The sequence below is a fragment of the Oncorhynchus keta genome, chromosome 16 (assembly GCF_023373465.1).
Source record: "Oncorhynchus keta strain PuntledgeMale-10-30-2019 chromosome 16, Oket_V2, whole genome shotgun sequence".
Classification (NCBI taxonomy): domain Eukaryota; kingdom Metazoa; phylum Chordata; class Actinopteri; order Salmoniformes; family Salmonidae; genus Oncorhynchus; species Oncorhynchus keta.
Window position 1 is genome coordinate 2737599 of NC_068436.1, and position 17814 is coordinate 2755412.

Genomic DNA, 17814 nt, shown 5'->3' on the forward strand with positions numbered 1-17814 from the left:
GTTTAGTGTTGCAGCATGTGCCTTCCTCAGTGTGTGTGTGTGTGTGAGAGAGAGAGATGTCTGAAAAACCAAAGTGTATCTTTCCCTCTGGGGGGGACGGGCACATTGGTTTGAGAGAGAGGTGGAATACCGAAAGAGACGTGTGTGTGTGTCTATGTAAGACAAGGTGTGGGTGTTCTATTCTCAAACCAAGGAGACACACTCTGCGCGTCAAATACATCTTCTGAAGCGAGGGTCCCAGCCTCTGTCAATGTAGCCTCTCGAGAAAAAGACGAGATGTCACCAGATATCTGGTACCACAGGGATGGGGCGCCCGAGTGCCCTTCGCACGCCAATTAGCAGTTTCACCTTGGCTACACTACCGGGAGAGCGGCTGTCTGTCACCTATCACCGCGTGAGTGCTAGGATGCTAATGTGCTAGCTTTGATTGGCAGCCATTCACCTATTAATCTGTCAGTGCTAGCATGCTAGTACGCTAGCTCTGGTTGACAGCCACTCAAGTTAACAGGTTGCTGATGAGGGACTGAAAATTCATTGCCAAAACAAAAGGCTGCAAAACAAAAAGTTGCGAACTCCGACAATAACAATGGCTGGCATTTAGCGGGAATATTAGTTTGGCAAGCGCTGCCAACGGAGTATCTGTATGTTCTTTGTGCGTTCACAGGAGGGGTGTTGAATTTGAATAAATGCCAGGGCAATCGTGCCGAATATATTCATGTTGAGTGGGACAGCTACATAATCATCTTCAGACGAATCGTGATGATCTGATGCAGGCAATGTTTAAAGGTCCAATGCAGCCATTTTTATCTCAATATCAAATCCTTTCTGGGTAACAATTCAGTACTTTACTGTGATGTTTTCAATTAAAATGGTCAAACATAAACTACAATAGCTTCTTGGCCAAGAGCAGTTTCACAAGCAATAATTTTGCTAGGACTGTCTGGAAATGATCTGAGTGGGGAGGGGAAAACGGAAAACTAGCTGTTATTGGCATAACGGTTTGGAACGGGCTTTTCAAATAGCTCTTAAACTAAAAGAGCGTTATCATAATTTTCACAATTTCACAGTGTTTTTTCAACCTCATAGTCTGGAAACATATAAAACACAGGTAAGGCATGTTTTTTCGACTGCACTGGGCCTTTAATAATTGTTTTAATGCTGTGGTTCTGCTTGAGCAATAACAGCCGAATCAATGGGTTACGCTTAAACCACCTGACAGAGAACAAACTGAGAGAACAAAACAATATTTAGGTGGATTGACATGACCTTGTTTGACCCAGTCTGATTAGAGCCGGCCAGTTCCCTTTTCACTGTCAAGTGGACACTAGGGACACATGCGCGCGCGCGCGCAGACACACACACACACTATCCAATCCGCGTAAGATAGACTCACTCGACTTATGTCGTGCCCGCCTTCACAATTTCAGATTCAGCAGCAAGCGCCTCAGTCTACAGCTTGTACTCATTATCTGTCTACACTGAGCCGTCGTCTCATTTCAGAGGAGAAAAGGGGGTCAGTACAACAAGACGAGAGGCACTCGCAAAAACCTTCTGATGCATAAAGAAAAGAGAAAAACATGACATACTATTCTCTGAGCGGCTGTTGAAATACATATAAAATATTCAGAGAGGCATGATGAAACAAACACAATAAGAGGGATGAATTTGGATAGGAGGTTGAATTTGGGCTCTGGATCACTGGTGAAGAAGAAGAAGAAGCACGTCTAATGAGAATGAGGGGGGGATGATAACAACAATAAAGATTTGATGTGCTAGTGGATATGCCCCTGAAACCCCCGACAAACACGCTGTGTGATATTATTGTCATTCTCCTCAGAGCTCTCTCTCTCTCTCTCTCTCTCTCTCTCTCTCTCTCTCTCTCTCTCTCTCTCTCTCTCTCTCTCTCTCTCTCTCTCTCTCTCTCTCTCTCTCTCTCTCTCTCTCTCTCTCTCTCTCTCTCTCTCTCTCTCTCTCTCTCTCTCTCTCTCTCTCTCTCTCTCTCTCTCTCTCTCTCTCTCTCTCTCTCTCTCTCTCTCTCTCTCTCTCTCCTCTGTTTACCGTGAAGTGACGAAAATCAATTAGAAGCTTAAGTCAGAAAGGTAAATCAGACAAAAATACACATAAACGTATTAAAAACACTGGGGCTGGTTATTATACACCAAACATAAAAGGTGCTACAAAAACAGTTTTCCTTTTTTCTCTCTAAAATTAATCTTTTTTTAATTCAGTTTAATCCACTTACTGGATTAGCGTAAAATAGGCTATTGGGAAAATTTGTACAGGGCTAGGGTTTTTAAATAGAAATAGCTAAATGTTCTCCGAGACGCTTAATGAGGAAAGTTGCTGATGGTAAAGGAGCAATTTCACTCATTCCAGTTGAGAAATGATAAAGGGAATTAAACGTGACCGTGTTGGAATGGATTTGTTTTCCTCCCCCCTTCCCAAGCCCAACTATAAATCAAGAGAGAAGTCATGAAAGTACAATGAATGAAGTGAATGCGTAAATATTCTGCAAAGTGCTTAGTGGAACCTGAGTGGCAGAACGCAACACGCAGCCAACAAAGACATCCTCAAGGCCTATAAGATCACAGGAGGACAGCGCTGCTCGCGTCGTGACATAATAGACTCCTCGTAGGAAAACAAAAACAAAAACACTTCCGACTTCCGCACAAACAAATCAAAAAGGCCGTAAATCGCAGTGTGCCATTAACCTTCAAACCGGAGCCGTCACTGTGATTTGTGTTTTTGCCTTATGGAAGTGAGGGATGAAACGGAGAGAGGGAGGAAACGGAGTGAGGGAGGAAACGGAGTGAGGGAGGAAACGGAGTGAGGGAGGAAACGGAGTGAGGGAGGAAACAGAGTGAGGGAGGAAACGGAGTGAGGGAGGAAACGGAGTGAGGGAGGAAACGGAGAGAGGGAGGAAACGGAGTGAGGGAGGAAACGGAGTGAGGGATGAAACGGAGAGAGGGAGGAAACGGAGTGAGGGAGGAAACGGAGAGAGGGAGGAAACGGAGTGAGGGAGGAAACGGAGAGAGGGAGGAAACGGAGAGAGGGAGGAAACGGAGTGAGGGAGGAAACGGAGTGAGGGAGGAAACGGAGTGAGGTAGGAAACGGAGTGAGGGAGGAAACAGAGAGAGGGAGGAAACAGAGAGAGGGAGGAAACGGAGTGAGGGAGCGCATTGCCAAGTCTGACCGGAAGTATCTCCCCCCTTCTCTCCCCATCACAAACACGCACGCACGCAAGTACACAAACACGCACGCACGCAAGTACACACACGCGTGCACGCACACACACACACACTTCTTTTTGATTTAGCTGCTGCTGAGACTTCTGCCTACGAGTGTCTCTCTGGGCGATCTAGTTTGCCCCAACCTCAGCTAAACTGTCTCACCTCCCTGTACATCCTATACTGCTGATTCCTACTCCAATACACTAGTCAGCTTTTTTGTCTATACCACCCACCCACTGCTGCTGAAGAAGCTTCTTCCCACCTTTCTCTCTTTCTTTCTCCCCCTCCCCTTTCCTCTTCTCTCCTCTTCTGTTTCCCTCCCTCTCTAAACCGCTCTCTCCTCTCCCCTCCCCACCTCTCCTCTGCTCTCCTCTGGCTAGCCATCTGTGTCTCATTTATACTAAAACCCCCCCTTTCCATCATCATAACAACTGATGAAACTGAGAGAGAAAGAGTGACTCATTTCAAGCCACTGTCTGTGTAGCGTGGGAAACACCTGGGTAGGGTGATGCAACTTGGTGGCCATTTTGGAGCTTGTGTACTGCGAATTGGCACTCACAGCTGACAGGATTCTTGACTTAGCTATCACACTCTCCAGTCCTCTCCACAGTATCATTCCATCCGTTGCTTTTGGTTGGGAAAAACAGTGAATGTAACCTGTGTTAGAGCTGACATTCTGCCATTCATTACATTATTTTTTACTTTTAGTGTGTGTATAATTACTCTCCCATATTCTAGACATACATTTAGAAAATCTAATTTACATAAATTCCCTGGTATTCCCTGAAATCGCAGTTGGAGGATTCCTAGAATCTGCACGGAAATAGCAGGAAATCTGGAATTATCCAACCAAGATTTCTGGAATACCAGGGAATTTATTACATGTTAGTCATTTAGCAGACACTTTGATGCAGAGCAATTAGGGTTAAGTGCCTTGGTTAACGACACATCGACAGACTTTTCACCTAGTTGGCTCAGGGATTCGAACCAGCGACCTTTCAGTTATTGGCCCAACACTCTTAAACACTAGGCCATATAATGATCAAGTTAAAAAAAATGGATACATTTTTTTCCCCGTTTAAATGCAGGTGGGAAGAGGGAGAGAGAGCAGATAGAAAGGAGCGAGGAGAGGGCGAGAGAGAGATAACCCCTTTCCCATGTGGCTATTGATTTAGCCCCCCCCCCTCCCTTCAAGGACAAGCCTCAATCCCCAGGTCTGTGTGTGTGAAGTAGAATGTCTGTCAGGAATCTATGGCTCAGCTTAACGGAGTTGAGCAGTCTGGTGTGTGTGTGTGTGTGTGTGTGTGTGTGTGTGTGTGTGTGTGTGTGTGTGTGTGTGTGTGTGTGTGTGTGTGTGTGTGTGTGTGTGTGTGTGTGTGTGTGTGTGTGTGTGTGTGTGTGTGTGTGTGTGTGTGTGTGTGTGTGTGTGTGTGTGTGTGTGTGTGTTTGTGTGTGTGTGTATGTGTGTATGTGTGTGTGTGTATGTGTGTGCCAAGCCCGACTGCCTGTACTACACCAAACTATAAATATAACTGGGTTCACTGTTGAGGAAGACAAAGGGCCATTAAGTGACATGGGTCAAAGGTGAGACAATTGTGATAAGCAGAGCGAGTTAGACAGCTTGACCATTTGACGCCTGTCACTGGGGAGGTGAGTGACAGCTTCTAGCGTTGAGTTAATAGCGCACAGAGATGCATAGGCACAAAGTCACACACAAACACATACGCAAGAAGGCACACAGGCAAGCATGAATATGCAGACTCACGCAGACACATCTAGACTTGGCTTCCTCTCTGGAGGATCTCAGCCAGGCAGGTCAGAAGCTGATGGACACACTAACTAGCTGGTAGTCCTACAACAAACACACACACACACCACACGAACACACACACGCAGGCACACACACACAGACACACACACACACCTGGCTTTAGTTTACATAAAGTGCAACAGCAGTCCAGGACGCCACCTGTTCAGTCCTCTGCCACTGAGTCTACCCTCTCCTCTCTCTCTCCTCCATTTTTCATCAGTTGTTCTTTTCCCCCCTCCACCTCCATATCTCACTATCTCTCCGCCAGCTTTCAGGAGGCACCAATTTAGCCTCTGACAGAGCAGGCCCCAGGCCAAAACAGGCCACAGTGCCACCTTCAGTAGAGATTAGTCCACTTTAGATGTAGCTGGAAGAATAGATGTAGGCTGAAGGTATTATCTGTGTTCCAACCCTGGCCTTGTACTACCCCACTGATCTTGCGAGGTTATACAGTCGTGGCCAAAAGTTTTGAGAATGACACAAATATTAATTTCCACAAAGTTTGCTTCTTCAGTTTCTTTAGATATTTTTGTCAGATGTTACTATGGAATACTGAAGTGTAATGACAAGCATTTCATAAGTGTCAACGGCTTTTATTGACAATTACATGAAGTTGATGCAAAGAGTCAATATTTGCAGTGTTGACCCTTCTTTTTCAAAACCTCTGCAATCCGCCCTGGCATACTGTCAATTAACTTCCGGGCCACATCCTGACTGATGGCAGCCCATTCTTGCATTAATCAATGCTTGGAGTTTGTCAGAACTTGTGGGTTTTTGTTTGTCCACCCACCTCTTGAGGATTGACCACAAGTTCTCAATGGAATTAATGTCTGGGGAGTTTCCTGGCCATGGACCCAAAATATTGATGTTTTGTTACCCGAGCCACTTAGTTATCACTTTTGCCTTATGGCAAGGTGTTCCATCATGCTGGAAAAGGCATTGTTTGTCACCAAACTGTTCCTGGATGGTGGCGAGAATTTGCTCTCGGAGGATGTGTTGGTACCATTCTTTATTCATGGCTGTGTTCTTAGGCAAAATTGTGAGTGAGTCCACTCCATTGGGTGAGAAGCAACCCCACACATGAACGGTCTCAGGATGTTTTACTGTTGGTATGACACAGGACTGATGGTAGGGCTCACCTTGTCTTCTCCGGACAAGCTTTTTTCCAGATGCCCCAAACAATCAGAAAGGGGATTCATCAGAGAAAATGACTTTACCCCAGTCCTCAGCAGTCCAATACCTGTACCATTTGCAGAATATCAGTCTGTCCCTGATGTTTTTCCTGGAGAGAAGTGGCTTCTTTGCTGCCCTTCTTGACACCAGGCCATCCTCCAAAAGTCTTCGCCGCACTGTGCAGATGCACTCACACCTGCCTGCTGCCATTCCTGAGCAAGCTATGTACTGGTGGTGCCCCGATCCAACAGCTGAATCAACTTTAGGAGACGGTCCTGGCGCTTGCTGGACTTTCTTGGGAGCCCTGAAGCCTTCTTCACAACAATTGAACCGCTCTCCTTGAAGTTCTTGATGATCCGATTTAGGTGTAATCTTACTGGCAGCAATATCCTTGCCTGTGAAGCCCTTTTTGTGCAAAGCAATGATGGTGGCAGTTAACCATGATTGACAGAGGAAGAACAATGATTCCAAGCACCACTCTCCCTTTGAAGCTTCCAGTCTGTTATTCAAACTCAATCAGCATGACAGAGGGATCTCCAGCCTTGTCCTCATCAACACTCACAGCTGTGTTAACGAGAGAATCACTAACATGATGTCAGCTGGTCCTTTTGTGGCAGGGCTGAAATGCAGTGGGAATGTTGTTTTGGGATTCAATTTCATTTGCATGGCAAAGAGGGACTTTGCAATTAATTGCAATTCATCTGATCACTCTTCATAACTTTCTGGAGTATATGCAAATTGCCATCATACAAACTGAGGCAGCAGACTTTGTGAAAATTAATATTTTTGTCATTCTCAAAACTTTTGGTCACGACTGTATAAACATGTTTCACTATTTATGCAAGCTCATGAGATCCGCGTGGTAGCACAGGGCTAGTCCACCCTTAGAGATGTATCAAACCTGACCCCATTCATCCTTCCTCACCCCGGCAGCCCCATCCCTCCATCGTTCCTCTCCTCCATCTTTCTCATTACAAGTCATTCACCAGGGTGGGAAATCCATTGTTGCTCTGGTTATTTCCCCTCTGCCGGGATAATGAAAGAGACAATCAGCGTTACTCGAGTGCCTCTCGCCGCAGAGTCGATAAGTCATAAACAAGCGTTAAACAAGTCACACACGGTGCCATCAGGGCCAGCTGTGCTAGGTGAGGATCGCCCTGTTGTTTACACACACACAGAACAGAGGGATCTATGGCCTGGCTTCCTGGACAAAGATTTAAGCCTAGTCCTGGAAATTGTTCTTTGGAGATTCACCATAAAAGGTGGATTTTAGTCGAGGACGAGGATTTATCTGGAATGGACTGTGTGCCCAGCCCAACTGTCTGTACTTACCTACCCCAAGCAATACATCTGACTGGGGTCATTGTTAAGGAAGAGAGGGGCCGGGGTTGAGTTACAGAGTCTGGCGTTGAGTGGTGAGCACACATTAATAGGCTGGCATGAATACACACACACACACACACACACACACACACACACACACACACACACACACACACACACACACACACACACACACACACACACACACACACACACACACACACACACACACACACACACACAAACACACACACGCTTGCGCATGCCTCTCTGATGGACACTCTAACTAAATGGCAGTCCTACAGTACACCCCAGAGTCCTTCCTGGCTGCAGTTTACACAGGCAATAGCAGTCCTGGACGCCACCTGTTCACACCTCCACCACTGACTCCACCCTCTGCTCTCTCTCTGCTCTCTCTCTCTCTCCTCTCATCCAATTGTCATCTGTTTTGCTCCCCCCCACATCTCACTATCTCTCCGCCAGCTTTCAGGGGGCACCAATTTAGCCTCTGACAGAGCAGGCCCCAGGCCAAAACATGCCACAGTGGCACCTAAAGGTGAGATTAGTCTGTTGCCGTGTCTGTGTGTTCCCTCCATGTTGAAGTCACACACTGCAGTGGACGTGTAGTCAGGTGGACAGGTCCTTCCAATGACAGCAGGCTTGCGTCCCAAATGGCTTTAGGTCCCTATTCACTTCATAACGAACTAATTTTGTCAAAAGTAATGCACTTCATAGGAATATGGTACTATTTGGGATGCATTCCTGGTGTTGCAGTGGAACAGGGGAAAGGGGGATACCTAGTCAGTTGCACAACTGAATGCATTCAACCGAAATATGTCTTCAGCATTTAACCCAACCCCTCTGAATCAGAGAGGTGCGGGGGGGCTGCCTTGCTCAAGGGCTGGGTAGCATGTTACTTCGCCTTGACGGCTGGGGGATCTTGCAACTTTCGGTTAGTGGCCTGAAGCTTGACGACTCCATATGTGGCGGGTTCTATTTCCCCGTATGTTTTTAGACAGGGAGTGAGATCCTTTAAAATCAGGAAATGAACACAAATAGTTTGATTCAACCATGCTAAGCCCGGATTGATTCAACCCTGACACACTGCAGAGTAGCAACTGTCCAATTAGCATGCTTTACACTTATGCACTTTTAATGGTAGCGGGTCAACATAGATTTTATTCTTAGCCTTGATAGTAAAAAGATGAAGAAAAGGCTACTAATAAGTGTAAACAAATAGATGTAGGCGGAAGGTATTATCTGTGGTCCAACCCTAGCCTCGTACTACCACACTGATCTTGCTAGGTTACATAAACATGTTTCACTATTTATGCAAGCTCATGAGATCCGCGTGGTAGCACAGGGCTAGTCCACCCTTAGAGATGTATCAAACCTGACCCCATTCATCCTTCCTCACCCCGGCAGCCCCATCCCTCCATCGTTCCTCTCCTCCATCTTTATCAAAGATTTAAGCCTAGTCCTGGAATAGAAATCATGGTGTATGGAGAGTCACGATTGAAAGTACTATTTAAGCCAGGACTAGGCTTAATCTGTGTATGGGAAACCAGCCCCTTGGGTCTACCTTATGAATGTGACTATGGGAACTGTTGATAGGTGGCATATTCAACAGACCAGGGTTGGCTGGTGTCAGTTCTATGTCAACTCAGTTCAACTGGAAACTGAGTTTGTGAATTAGGAGAAAACTGCCCATCATTTCCAATTAGGGTTTATTCTAATAATTTCAATAAATTCTCAGTTAACTCCATGGTGTTGACTAGATTCAAATGAATCGTCCAAGTTGAATCCATCGACACTACATCACAGAACAGCACAGTACTGCACAGTAGAGCCTTGTATCAGTGTATAAGCATCACATTGCAAAAATATATGAATCATGGTTATTGATGCGTAAATCAAGACATTGCATTCAAGTAAAGCAGTACAGTACAGTAAGTAAAGTAGTACAGTGCAGTAAGTACAGTAGTACAGTAAGTAAAGTAGTACAGTAAGTTTTTTTAATTTTTTAATTTTACCTTTATTTAACCAGGCAAGTCAGTTAAGAACAGATTCTTATTTTCAATGATGGCCTAGGAACAGTGGGTTAACTGCCTGTTCAGGGGCAGAACGACAGATTTGTACCTTGTCAGCTCGGGGGTTCGAACTTGCAACCTTCCAGTTACTAGTCCAACGCTCTAACCACTAGGCTACTCTGCCGCCCTGTAAGTAAGTAAAGTAGTACAGTGCAGTAAGTAAAGTAGTACAGTAAGTAAAGTAGTACAGCACACTAAGTAATGTAATACAGTAAGTAGGTAAGTAAGTAAAGTAGTACAGTATAGTAAGAAAGGTAATACAGTACGGTAAGTAAGTAAAGTTGTACAGTGCAGTAAGTAAAGTAGTACAGTATAGTAAGTAAGGTGATACAGTACAGTAAGTAAAGCAGTACAGTAAGTAAAGTAGTACAGTGCAGTAAGTACAGTAGTACAGTAAGTAAAGTAGTACAGTACAGTAAGTAATGTAATACAGCAAGTAAGTAAGTAAAGTAGTACAATACAGTAAGTAAAGTAGTGCAGTACAGTACAGTAAGTAAAGTAGTACAGTACAGTAAGTAAAGTAGTACAATACAGTACAGTAAGTAAAGTAGTACAGTACAGTAAGTAAAGTAGTACAGTGCAGTAAGTACAGTAGTACTTACAGTAAGTAAAGTAGTGCAGTACAGTAAGTATAGTGCAGTACAGTAAATTAAGTAGTACAGTACAGTAAGTAAAGTAGTACAGTATAGTAGAGTAAGTTAAGTAGTACATTACAGTAAGTAAAGTAGTACAGTACAGTAAGTATAGTACAGTAAGTTAAGTAGTACAGTACAGTAAGTAAAGTAGTACAGTAAAGTTCAGTACAGTGAAGAGCACATGGTCACATCTCCGGGGATTCGTACCTGTCTGGGAGATACTATACTGTACCACCATGCCCCACAAAGTCACTTTGGGGGCTGCCTAAAAAAAGACAGTGGATGAATAATGATATGAATTCATAAGGATGTGTTCTCCCCTTATCAGAGGTTATTAAAGGCTAATGAGAGTCAAACCACAATCGTGTCGGAGCCACTCTTTCCCTGTCCCCCTCCTGCCCTCAGTGAAATGAATATAAACTGCCTGCCTCGCTCCTTTTTTGTAAGGAAGAGAAAAAAAAAGAGCAAGGAGAAAAAAAACATGGTAATGTCGAGTTTTGAACTGTTCAAACCCGTTAGCTAGCTAACGCCCGCTCAGTCAAAGGAGGAGACGTGTCGCACATTAACCTTCATGGGGTTTGGTTGCGGTTGCATGCTCGATTGATGCTGCTAATTGAAATGTAGAAGGCGGCGGGGGGTTGGGACTGACTCTGACCGGGTTCTTATTCGTCTTAACTATGTTTCTCTTTGATGGAGAGGTGTTTTGTTGCTTGTTCCTCCCCTCCTTGTGTTTTAGTGGCGGTAGTGTTTGTTAAAAGCCTCCATGCACATCTGATCTGCACCATAAAGCACCGCTATTGATCCCTGGTGAACTGTCCATCCTCCTCTCCCCCCTCTTCGTCGTCCTCTGCCCATTCTCTTCTCTCCCGCCTCGCCCTCTCCCCATCCACCTCTTCCCTCTCTTCATCCTCCTCTCCCTTCTCTCCATCCTCTCCCTTTCTCCTACTCTTCCTCCCCTCCCTAAATTTCAGCAGAACGGACAGTCCCAGTCAAAGGTTTGGACACACCTACTCATTCAAGGGTTTTTCTTTATTTGTACTATTTTCTACATTGTAGAATAATAGTGAATGACATCAAAACTATGAAATAACACATTTAGAATCATGTACTGTCACAACCACAAAAAAGAAGTGTTAAACAAATCTAAATATATTTATATTGAAGATTCTTCAAAGTAGCCAACTCTGCCTTGATGACAGCTTTGTACAGAGCAGAATGTATATATGAGGGAAAATACATAAAGAAAAGAGAATATAGGATATATACTGTATGTTCACATTTTGTACATGGCATCAAATCCAATCAACTAGACAAAAAACATATATAGCTTTCATATATAGTTTGATTGGCTGGCTTAGTCATATCCCAGGTTTCCATGGTATCTACTAGTACCTTTTTCATTCCTCTTTAAAAGAGCTGACCCCATTTAGTCGACTGGATGATTGTTTGTTCGATAGGCTGTTGGTCGACTGAGATTTAGTTAGTCATACACCAGTATCACCAGTAGTACATTTACCGTTAATTACCATAATTTCCGATGTTTTCCGATCATTTCTGTTAATACATTTAATATATCATTATTACACTCTTACCCTTGTCATTGTAGGAGTGGACACGTTGTTTTGCAGAGCGCACAACCTGGCCTATACAAGTTTTGATTTATTTAATTGCATTTTGTTTGTAGCACTCCTGTCAATCTTGAGTAAGGACACACACGTGATTACGCATAGAAGTAGGCTTAGGCTACCTGGCCTGCACGCAAATGTAGGCTTATAAATGTGCCCATTTGGGGATCTGATACTATTTTACGATTGTCTTATCTCACCATCACTGTGGAGCTTCTCAAAGTCATTTTCTCTTTGCCTCAAACAACAAGTACACAAAGTCTATTTTTACATCCAACGAGAATGACAATAGTTCCTCAACGTAGCCGATTTGAAAAATATTCCCAGCCCTCTCCCTTTCGATAACAACTCAGCATCAAAGGGGGGAAGAAATGTCACACTCTGATCCGGTGGAAACGTCGTTAAAAAAGGCCTACCTGATTACTTACGCAAATAGCCCACAGCTGTGTCTGTCTCTCCAGAGCTCACTGGTGCTGGAAACTCTGAGGGCCCAGAATATTTTATAGAATGTTGCCAGTTTGCTAGCATCCAGCTTTGGCCCATACTGAGTTAATAGTTGATAGAATGTTTCAAGTTCCTTGCAGGCAAGTTCTAGTGCATAGCCAATGTGACTTAAAAGATATCTATGTTTCTCAGGATATTTTCTACCTGCAGGCTGCAATGTTTTTATTTGTTGGCTTCATGTATTTTTAGATATTGGCAATGACAATAGATGTTACTTCTAGATTGGTTTAATTTTCATTTAGATAAATGGCATTCGTAAATGGCATTCAGATCAGTAGAAATGGAACGATAACTGTATTTTTCCATATATAGACACACCGTATGTTTGAATAAAATCCACTACAGGTAGGCAGACCGTTGGTGTAGCCTATAACCGCTTAAATACCAGAATCTGCAAAGACCATCAGCATCAGGCAGCAAGAGGAGGACGTGCGGGAAAAGTTTATTTTTCTTCTGGTTAGGCTATATTGATCTCTGGCTCCCTCTTCAGTCATTTGTGTCTTCATTTTTTTTTTTGGCAGCGCTTAAAGCATCAGACAAGCTCAGTAGCCTACCTATAGTTGAGTTTATTCAAACATAGGGTGTGTCTATATATGGAAAAATACACTTTAAAAAATGTTGACCAATCGATTGGTCGAGAGAGAACAGACGACTCTCAGTTGACCAAGATATTTTTTCAGTCAGGGACAGCACTATTCCTCTTTTTTTTTCATGAGCATGGCATTATTTCAATTTCAGTATGTTGGATAACTGTTTTTCATATTCCATTCACCCAGTTCAATCTAACATTGATAGGTTTAGGCAACTACACATGGACAGACAGTGACACGTTCAATACTGCCTTGCACACACTTGCCAGCATCTAGCTTATCTAGGGTGTAATAATTAGTCCAACAATTGCAAACAATAGTTTCTATTGGACTAATTCTGGTATTCTTATCCCCGTTTTGTTTGCTTCCATTTAAGAAAAGGTTTTCAACAGAATCGGCAGAATGAATACACCCCTGATCACGCATAAACACAGTTCACTTTCATAACAGCCAAGTTGTATTCCTTCTCACCTCTATGCAGACTCCTCCTCTCACCTTTTCCCTTCGTTTGTGGACTTCAATGAACAACACATAAGCTGTGAAAAAAACTTTCCAAGCCAAACTGCAACACACAGCCTACATAATTGTCCCCATTATTAGCTAAAGTAACGTCTTAGTCAACATAGCTAATAGAACTAATGTGTTAGTAAACCTGCTACAATCATGCAGTAATGTTACAGTGTACAGTCAGTAAGCAATTATACCTGGCGGGCCCCGGTGGCAATAAATGGACTTGGAAGAGTTTCAGTGCTGTGTTGGATAGTCATAGCCAGGTAGCTAACATAGCATCCCCTCTGTTTGTGTCGGGTATTGAGTGACTAAACTAGCTAGCTGCATTTGCTAGCTAAGTAAGTGAAACTGAAAGTGAGAAAAAAATGACATTTTATACACTGCAGTGCTAGCTACGTATCTGTAGCTTATGCTTTCTGTACTAGACAACATGTCAGTTCATGCCGCAAGAGTTCTGATAGGTTGGAGGACGGCATAAGTACTGTGGAAGTCTATGGAAGGGGATGAGAACCAAGAGCCTCCTAGGTTTTTGAATTGAAGTCACTGTACCAAGAAGAGGTGTGTGTGTGTGTGTGTGTGTGTGTGTGTGTGTGTGTGTGTGTGTGTGTGTGTGTGTGTGTGTGTGTGTGTGTGTGTGTGTGTGTGTGTGTGTGTGTGTGTGTGTGTGTGTGTGTGTGTGTGTGTGTGTGTGTGTGTGTGTGTGTGTGTGTGTGTGTGTGTGTGTGTGTGTGTGTGTGTGTGTGTGTGTGTGTGTGTGTGTGTGTGTGTGTGTGTGTGTGTGTGTGTGTGTGTGTGTGTGTGTGTGTGTGTGTGTGTGTGTGTGTGTGTGTGTGTGTGTGTGTGTGTGTGTGTGTGTGTGTGTGTGTGTGTGTGTGTGTGTGTGTGTGTGTGTGTGTGTGTGTGTGTGTGTGTGTGTGTGTGTGTGTGTGTGTGTGTGTGTGTGTGTGTGTGTGTGTGTGTGTGTGTGTGTGTGTGTGTGTGTGTGTGTGTGTGTGTGTGTGTGTGTGTGTGTGTGTGTGTGTGTGTGTGTGTGTGTGTGTGTGTGTGTGTGTGTGTGTGTGTGTGTGTGTGTGTGTGTGTGTGTGTGTGTGTGTGTGTGTGTGTGTGTGTGTGTGTGTGTACACATTACGACCAACTCACCGGTCTCAGACAGCAGCTTGATAGACTCCAGAACGCGCTCGGTGTAAACGCCTGGCTCGTAGTTCTCCATCTCCGCGTTGATGATGTGAACGACGCGGGCCGCCCGGCCCCTGATGGCGCCCGCCGTGCGGTCCAGGGTGTCCACGTCACCCTCCTGCAGGGCGATCACGCACTTGTTCACGTCCTCCAGAATGTGGTTTTCTGTGGGGTAGAGATGAAGGGAGGCATGTTGTTCGTTAGGCACAAACATGTGTCAAGGCGTAACTTGAGGGACAACTGCTGTTTGATAAAAAAAGAGAAAGCCCAGATATCCCGAAAGCGCATTGCACAATCATTCTAACCCTTTTCATTGACAAGAGTCCTTGTTGACTACATTATAGACAGTTGCAGAATGAGGTGGTAGTCTTTCGAAAGATTCTACCACAGAGTTTCCCAAACTCGGTCCTCGGAACCCCAAGTGGTGCACGTTACACAGTTGATTATTAGTTGATTATTAGGGCAAAAAACCAAAAACTGCACCCCTTGGGGTTCCGTGGACAGAGTTTTGGAAACAGCGCTCCCATAACGGTGACCTGTACTGTGTGTGAACGTGCATGCCCATGTGTGTATGTGCTTACACGTGTGTGTGCATGCTCGCATGTGTATGTGTGTCAGCATGTGTGTGTGTATATGTGTTCTCCTCTTTTGAAGGAGAATCTTTTTGAACCAACCTATCTTTGTCGCCTCTGTTACCCAGACCACTGTAGCATTATTAACAAGCTCCATCAGAGTAACACAGCGAGTGGGTGACCCCACCTCCACGAGGGTTTTGTTCAGATGAAAGGACAAAGCATGCATCCCAAATGGAACGAACTAACTCACTCACTCACTCCCTCACTCACTCACTCCCTCACTCACTCACTCACCACTCACTCACTCACTCACTCTCGAGAAAGCATGTTTTTGTCCTGGAACTGCGTCAATAGCCACGTACCCATTATGGCCTACAAAGCTTAAATCCCGTAAAAGGAGAGAATATTATGTTCAACCGCTGTATCTCCTAATGACTAAATCACTTAATTATCATGGTCATCTGTATTAAATAGATCACAGTCATCATCATTAGAAGCCATATAGGTATCTACAAGAAAGCTTTCTCCTTTCTCTAAATGGGAGCAGAAACGATGTGGGAAAAATGCGTCTTTCTGTGGGAAAAACACCTTACTTACCTATACACTGTACAAACGCACCTAGTCTACTTTATCTCGGGCTGTATGTGTCAAGCATCTCAGAGGAGCAGTGCTGACCCAGGATCAGGGCCCCCCCCCCCATGTCCATGTAATCTCTTTCATTTTAAACGAAAAAGGTCAAACTGATTCTTAATCAGCACTCCTACTCTGAGACATTTGATACATTCGTCCCCAGGTGTCAAGAACTGTTATACAATAAACCGTTAGAATCCGAGAGAGGCGATATGTTGATGGCGGTGGAGGCTGGTGGGAGAAGCTATAGGAGGACGGCTAATTGTTATGGCTGGACTGGAATTATTGGAACAGTCAAACATGTGGTTTCCATATGTTTGATACCATTCCATTTATTCCATTCCAGCCATTACAATCTGCCCGTCTTCCTATAGCTCCTCCCACCAGCCTCCTCCTGTTGATGGGAGCTCAGTTGCAACTGGTATTAGTGTTAAAAAGCACTTAATTTTAACAGTGTACAACATTGTCAATATTTTCTAATCTTTCCCGATTCCATACCTGACACGGACAGGAAGTCATCCACAGAAGTGATATCATCGACGGCCTCAGTGAGGATGCGCACCTGCTTCTCCCATTGGTCCTTAAACACATCCATGTTGTCCTGGGCAACCTTGCTCTGGGGCCGAGCAGCCAGGGTGAGGGCCGCGTTGATCACCTGGGGGGTAGAGAGTGAAGGTTGAGAGAAAAGGTGTTTGCGTGTGTAGGACCACCTAAGTCAAGGGGATCTCCAAATCCAGTCCTGGAGTGCTTACAATACAGGCCGTGCAGGGTTTTATTCTAGCCCAGCACTAACACATCTAATGAAGATCATCATATAATTGTTCTCCTTTCCAGACCGAAGACAATGTTAAGTGAAATCATGTGTTGTTGCTGGGCTGAAAGACTTTCCAAGACTTCTGACTTCAAACCCCTGACCTAGACAAAAAGACTGAAGTGGCTTCTAAGGAAACTCTGCATGACAAGCCATGACCACGGCTGTACTTCAAACCCCTGACCTAGACAAAAAGACTGAAGTGTCTTCTAAGGAAACTCTGCATATGACAAGCCATGACCACGGCTGTACTTCAAACCCCTGACCTAGACAAAAAGACTGAAGTGTCTTCTAAGGAAACTCTGCATGACAAGCCATGACCACGGCTGTACTTCAAACCCTTGACCTAGACAAAAAGACTGAAGTGTCTTCTAAGGAAACTCTGCATGACAAGCCATGACCACGGCTGTACTTCAATGATGAACTTCCTTGCAATACACATTAGACTAATTAAAGAAGTACGAAGCCTTGCATGAGCATTGGTACACCCGCTAGATAGAGTAGAGGGTGTGAAATGGACCGCACCGGCGGTACAGTAGGCTATAGCAGTAGGCTATAGCACAGTCTAGATCCCTTTCTGCAGTCAGGTTCCTTAAGAACATTAAAGGGATAGTTCACCCAAATTGTCATGGTAAGGTAAGACTTTGGTAAGACTTTGGTTTGGGGTATGTCATTTTGTGTTGGGTGAACTATCCCTTTAAGGGAGAGGGTTCTCTGGGTACATTTCCAGCAGATTGAACAGCAGGATCGTTTGGAAAACTGGATGTCTTCATAAGAGAAATAACATTGTTATTCCCTGGAATGAGAACTAATGATCTAACAGATCTAACAGATGGATAATGTCCAGTTAATATATTCATATTTATTCAACAACGAATGGTAACGCAATAGGCAGGGTGCCATTACTACTGTAGGCCTGTATGACTAAACCAATCAAGATAATATATTTTTATTTTGTACATCAGTAATTTAGCAGATGCCCTTATCCAGAGCAACTCAGCGCAATCATCTTAAGGTGAGACAACCACAATTTCCCCTACACAACCACCATTTTACCCCTCTTTTCTCCCCGATTTCAATCTTGTCTCATGGCTGCAACTCAACCAAAGGGCTGGGGAGAGGCGAAGGGGGT

The 17814-nt window shown here is 44.3% G+C and overlaps 1 protein-coding gene across 7 annotated transcripts in view; it reads right to left on the reverse strand.

The window, feature by feature from the left end:
- Nucleotides 1–17814, reverse strand: part of LOC118395356 (catenin alpha-2) — a 697964-nt gene that overhangs the window by 41778 nt on the left and 638372 nt on the right. For all 7 annotated transcript variants that reach the window (XM_052464403.1, XM_052464401.1, XM_052464402.1 and 4 more), the window contains 2 exons: nt 16370–16526; nt 14631–14831 (listed from right to left, as the gene is read on the reverse strand). In XM_052464403.1, the coding sequence (XP_052320363.1) occupies nt 14631–14831; nt 16370–16526 (358 nt within the window). The remainder of the gene's footprint in view (nt 1–14630; nt 14832–16369; nt 16527–17814) is intronic.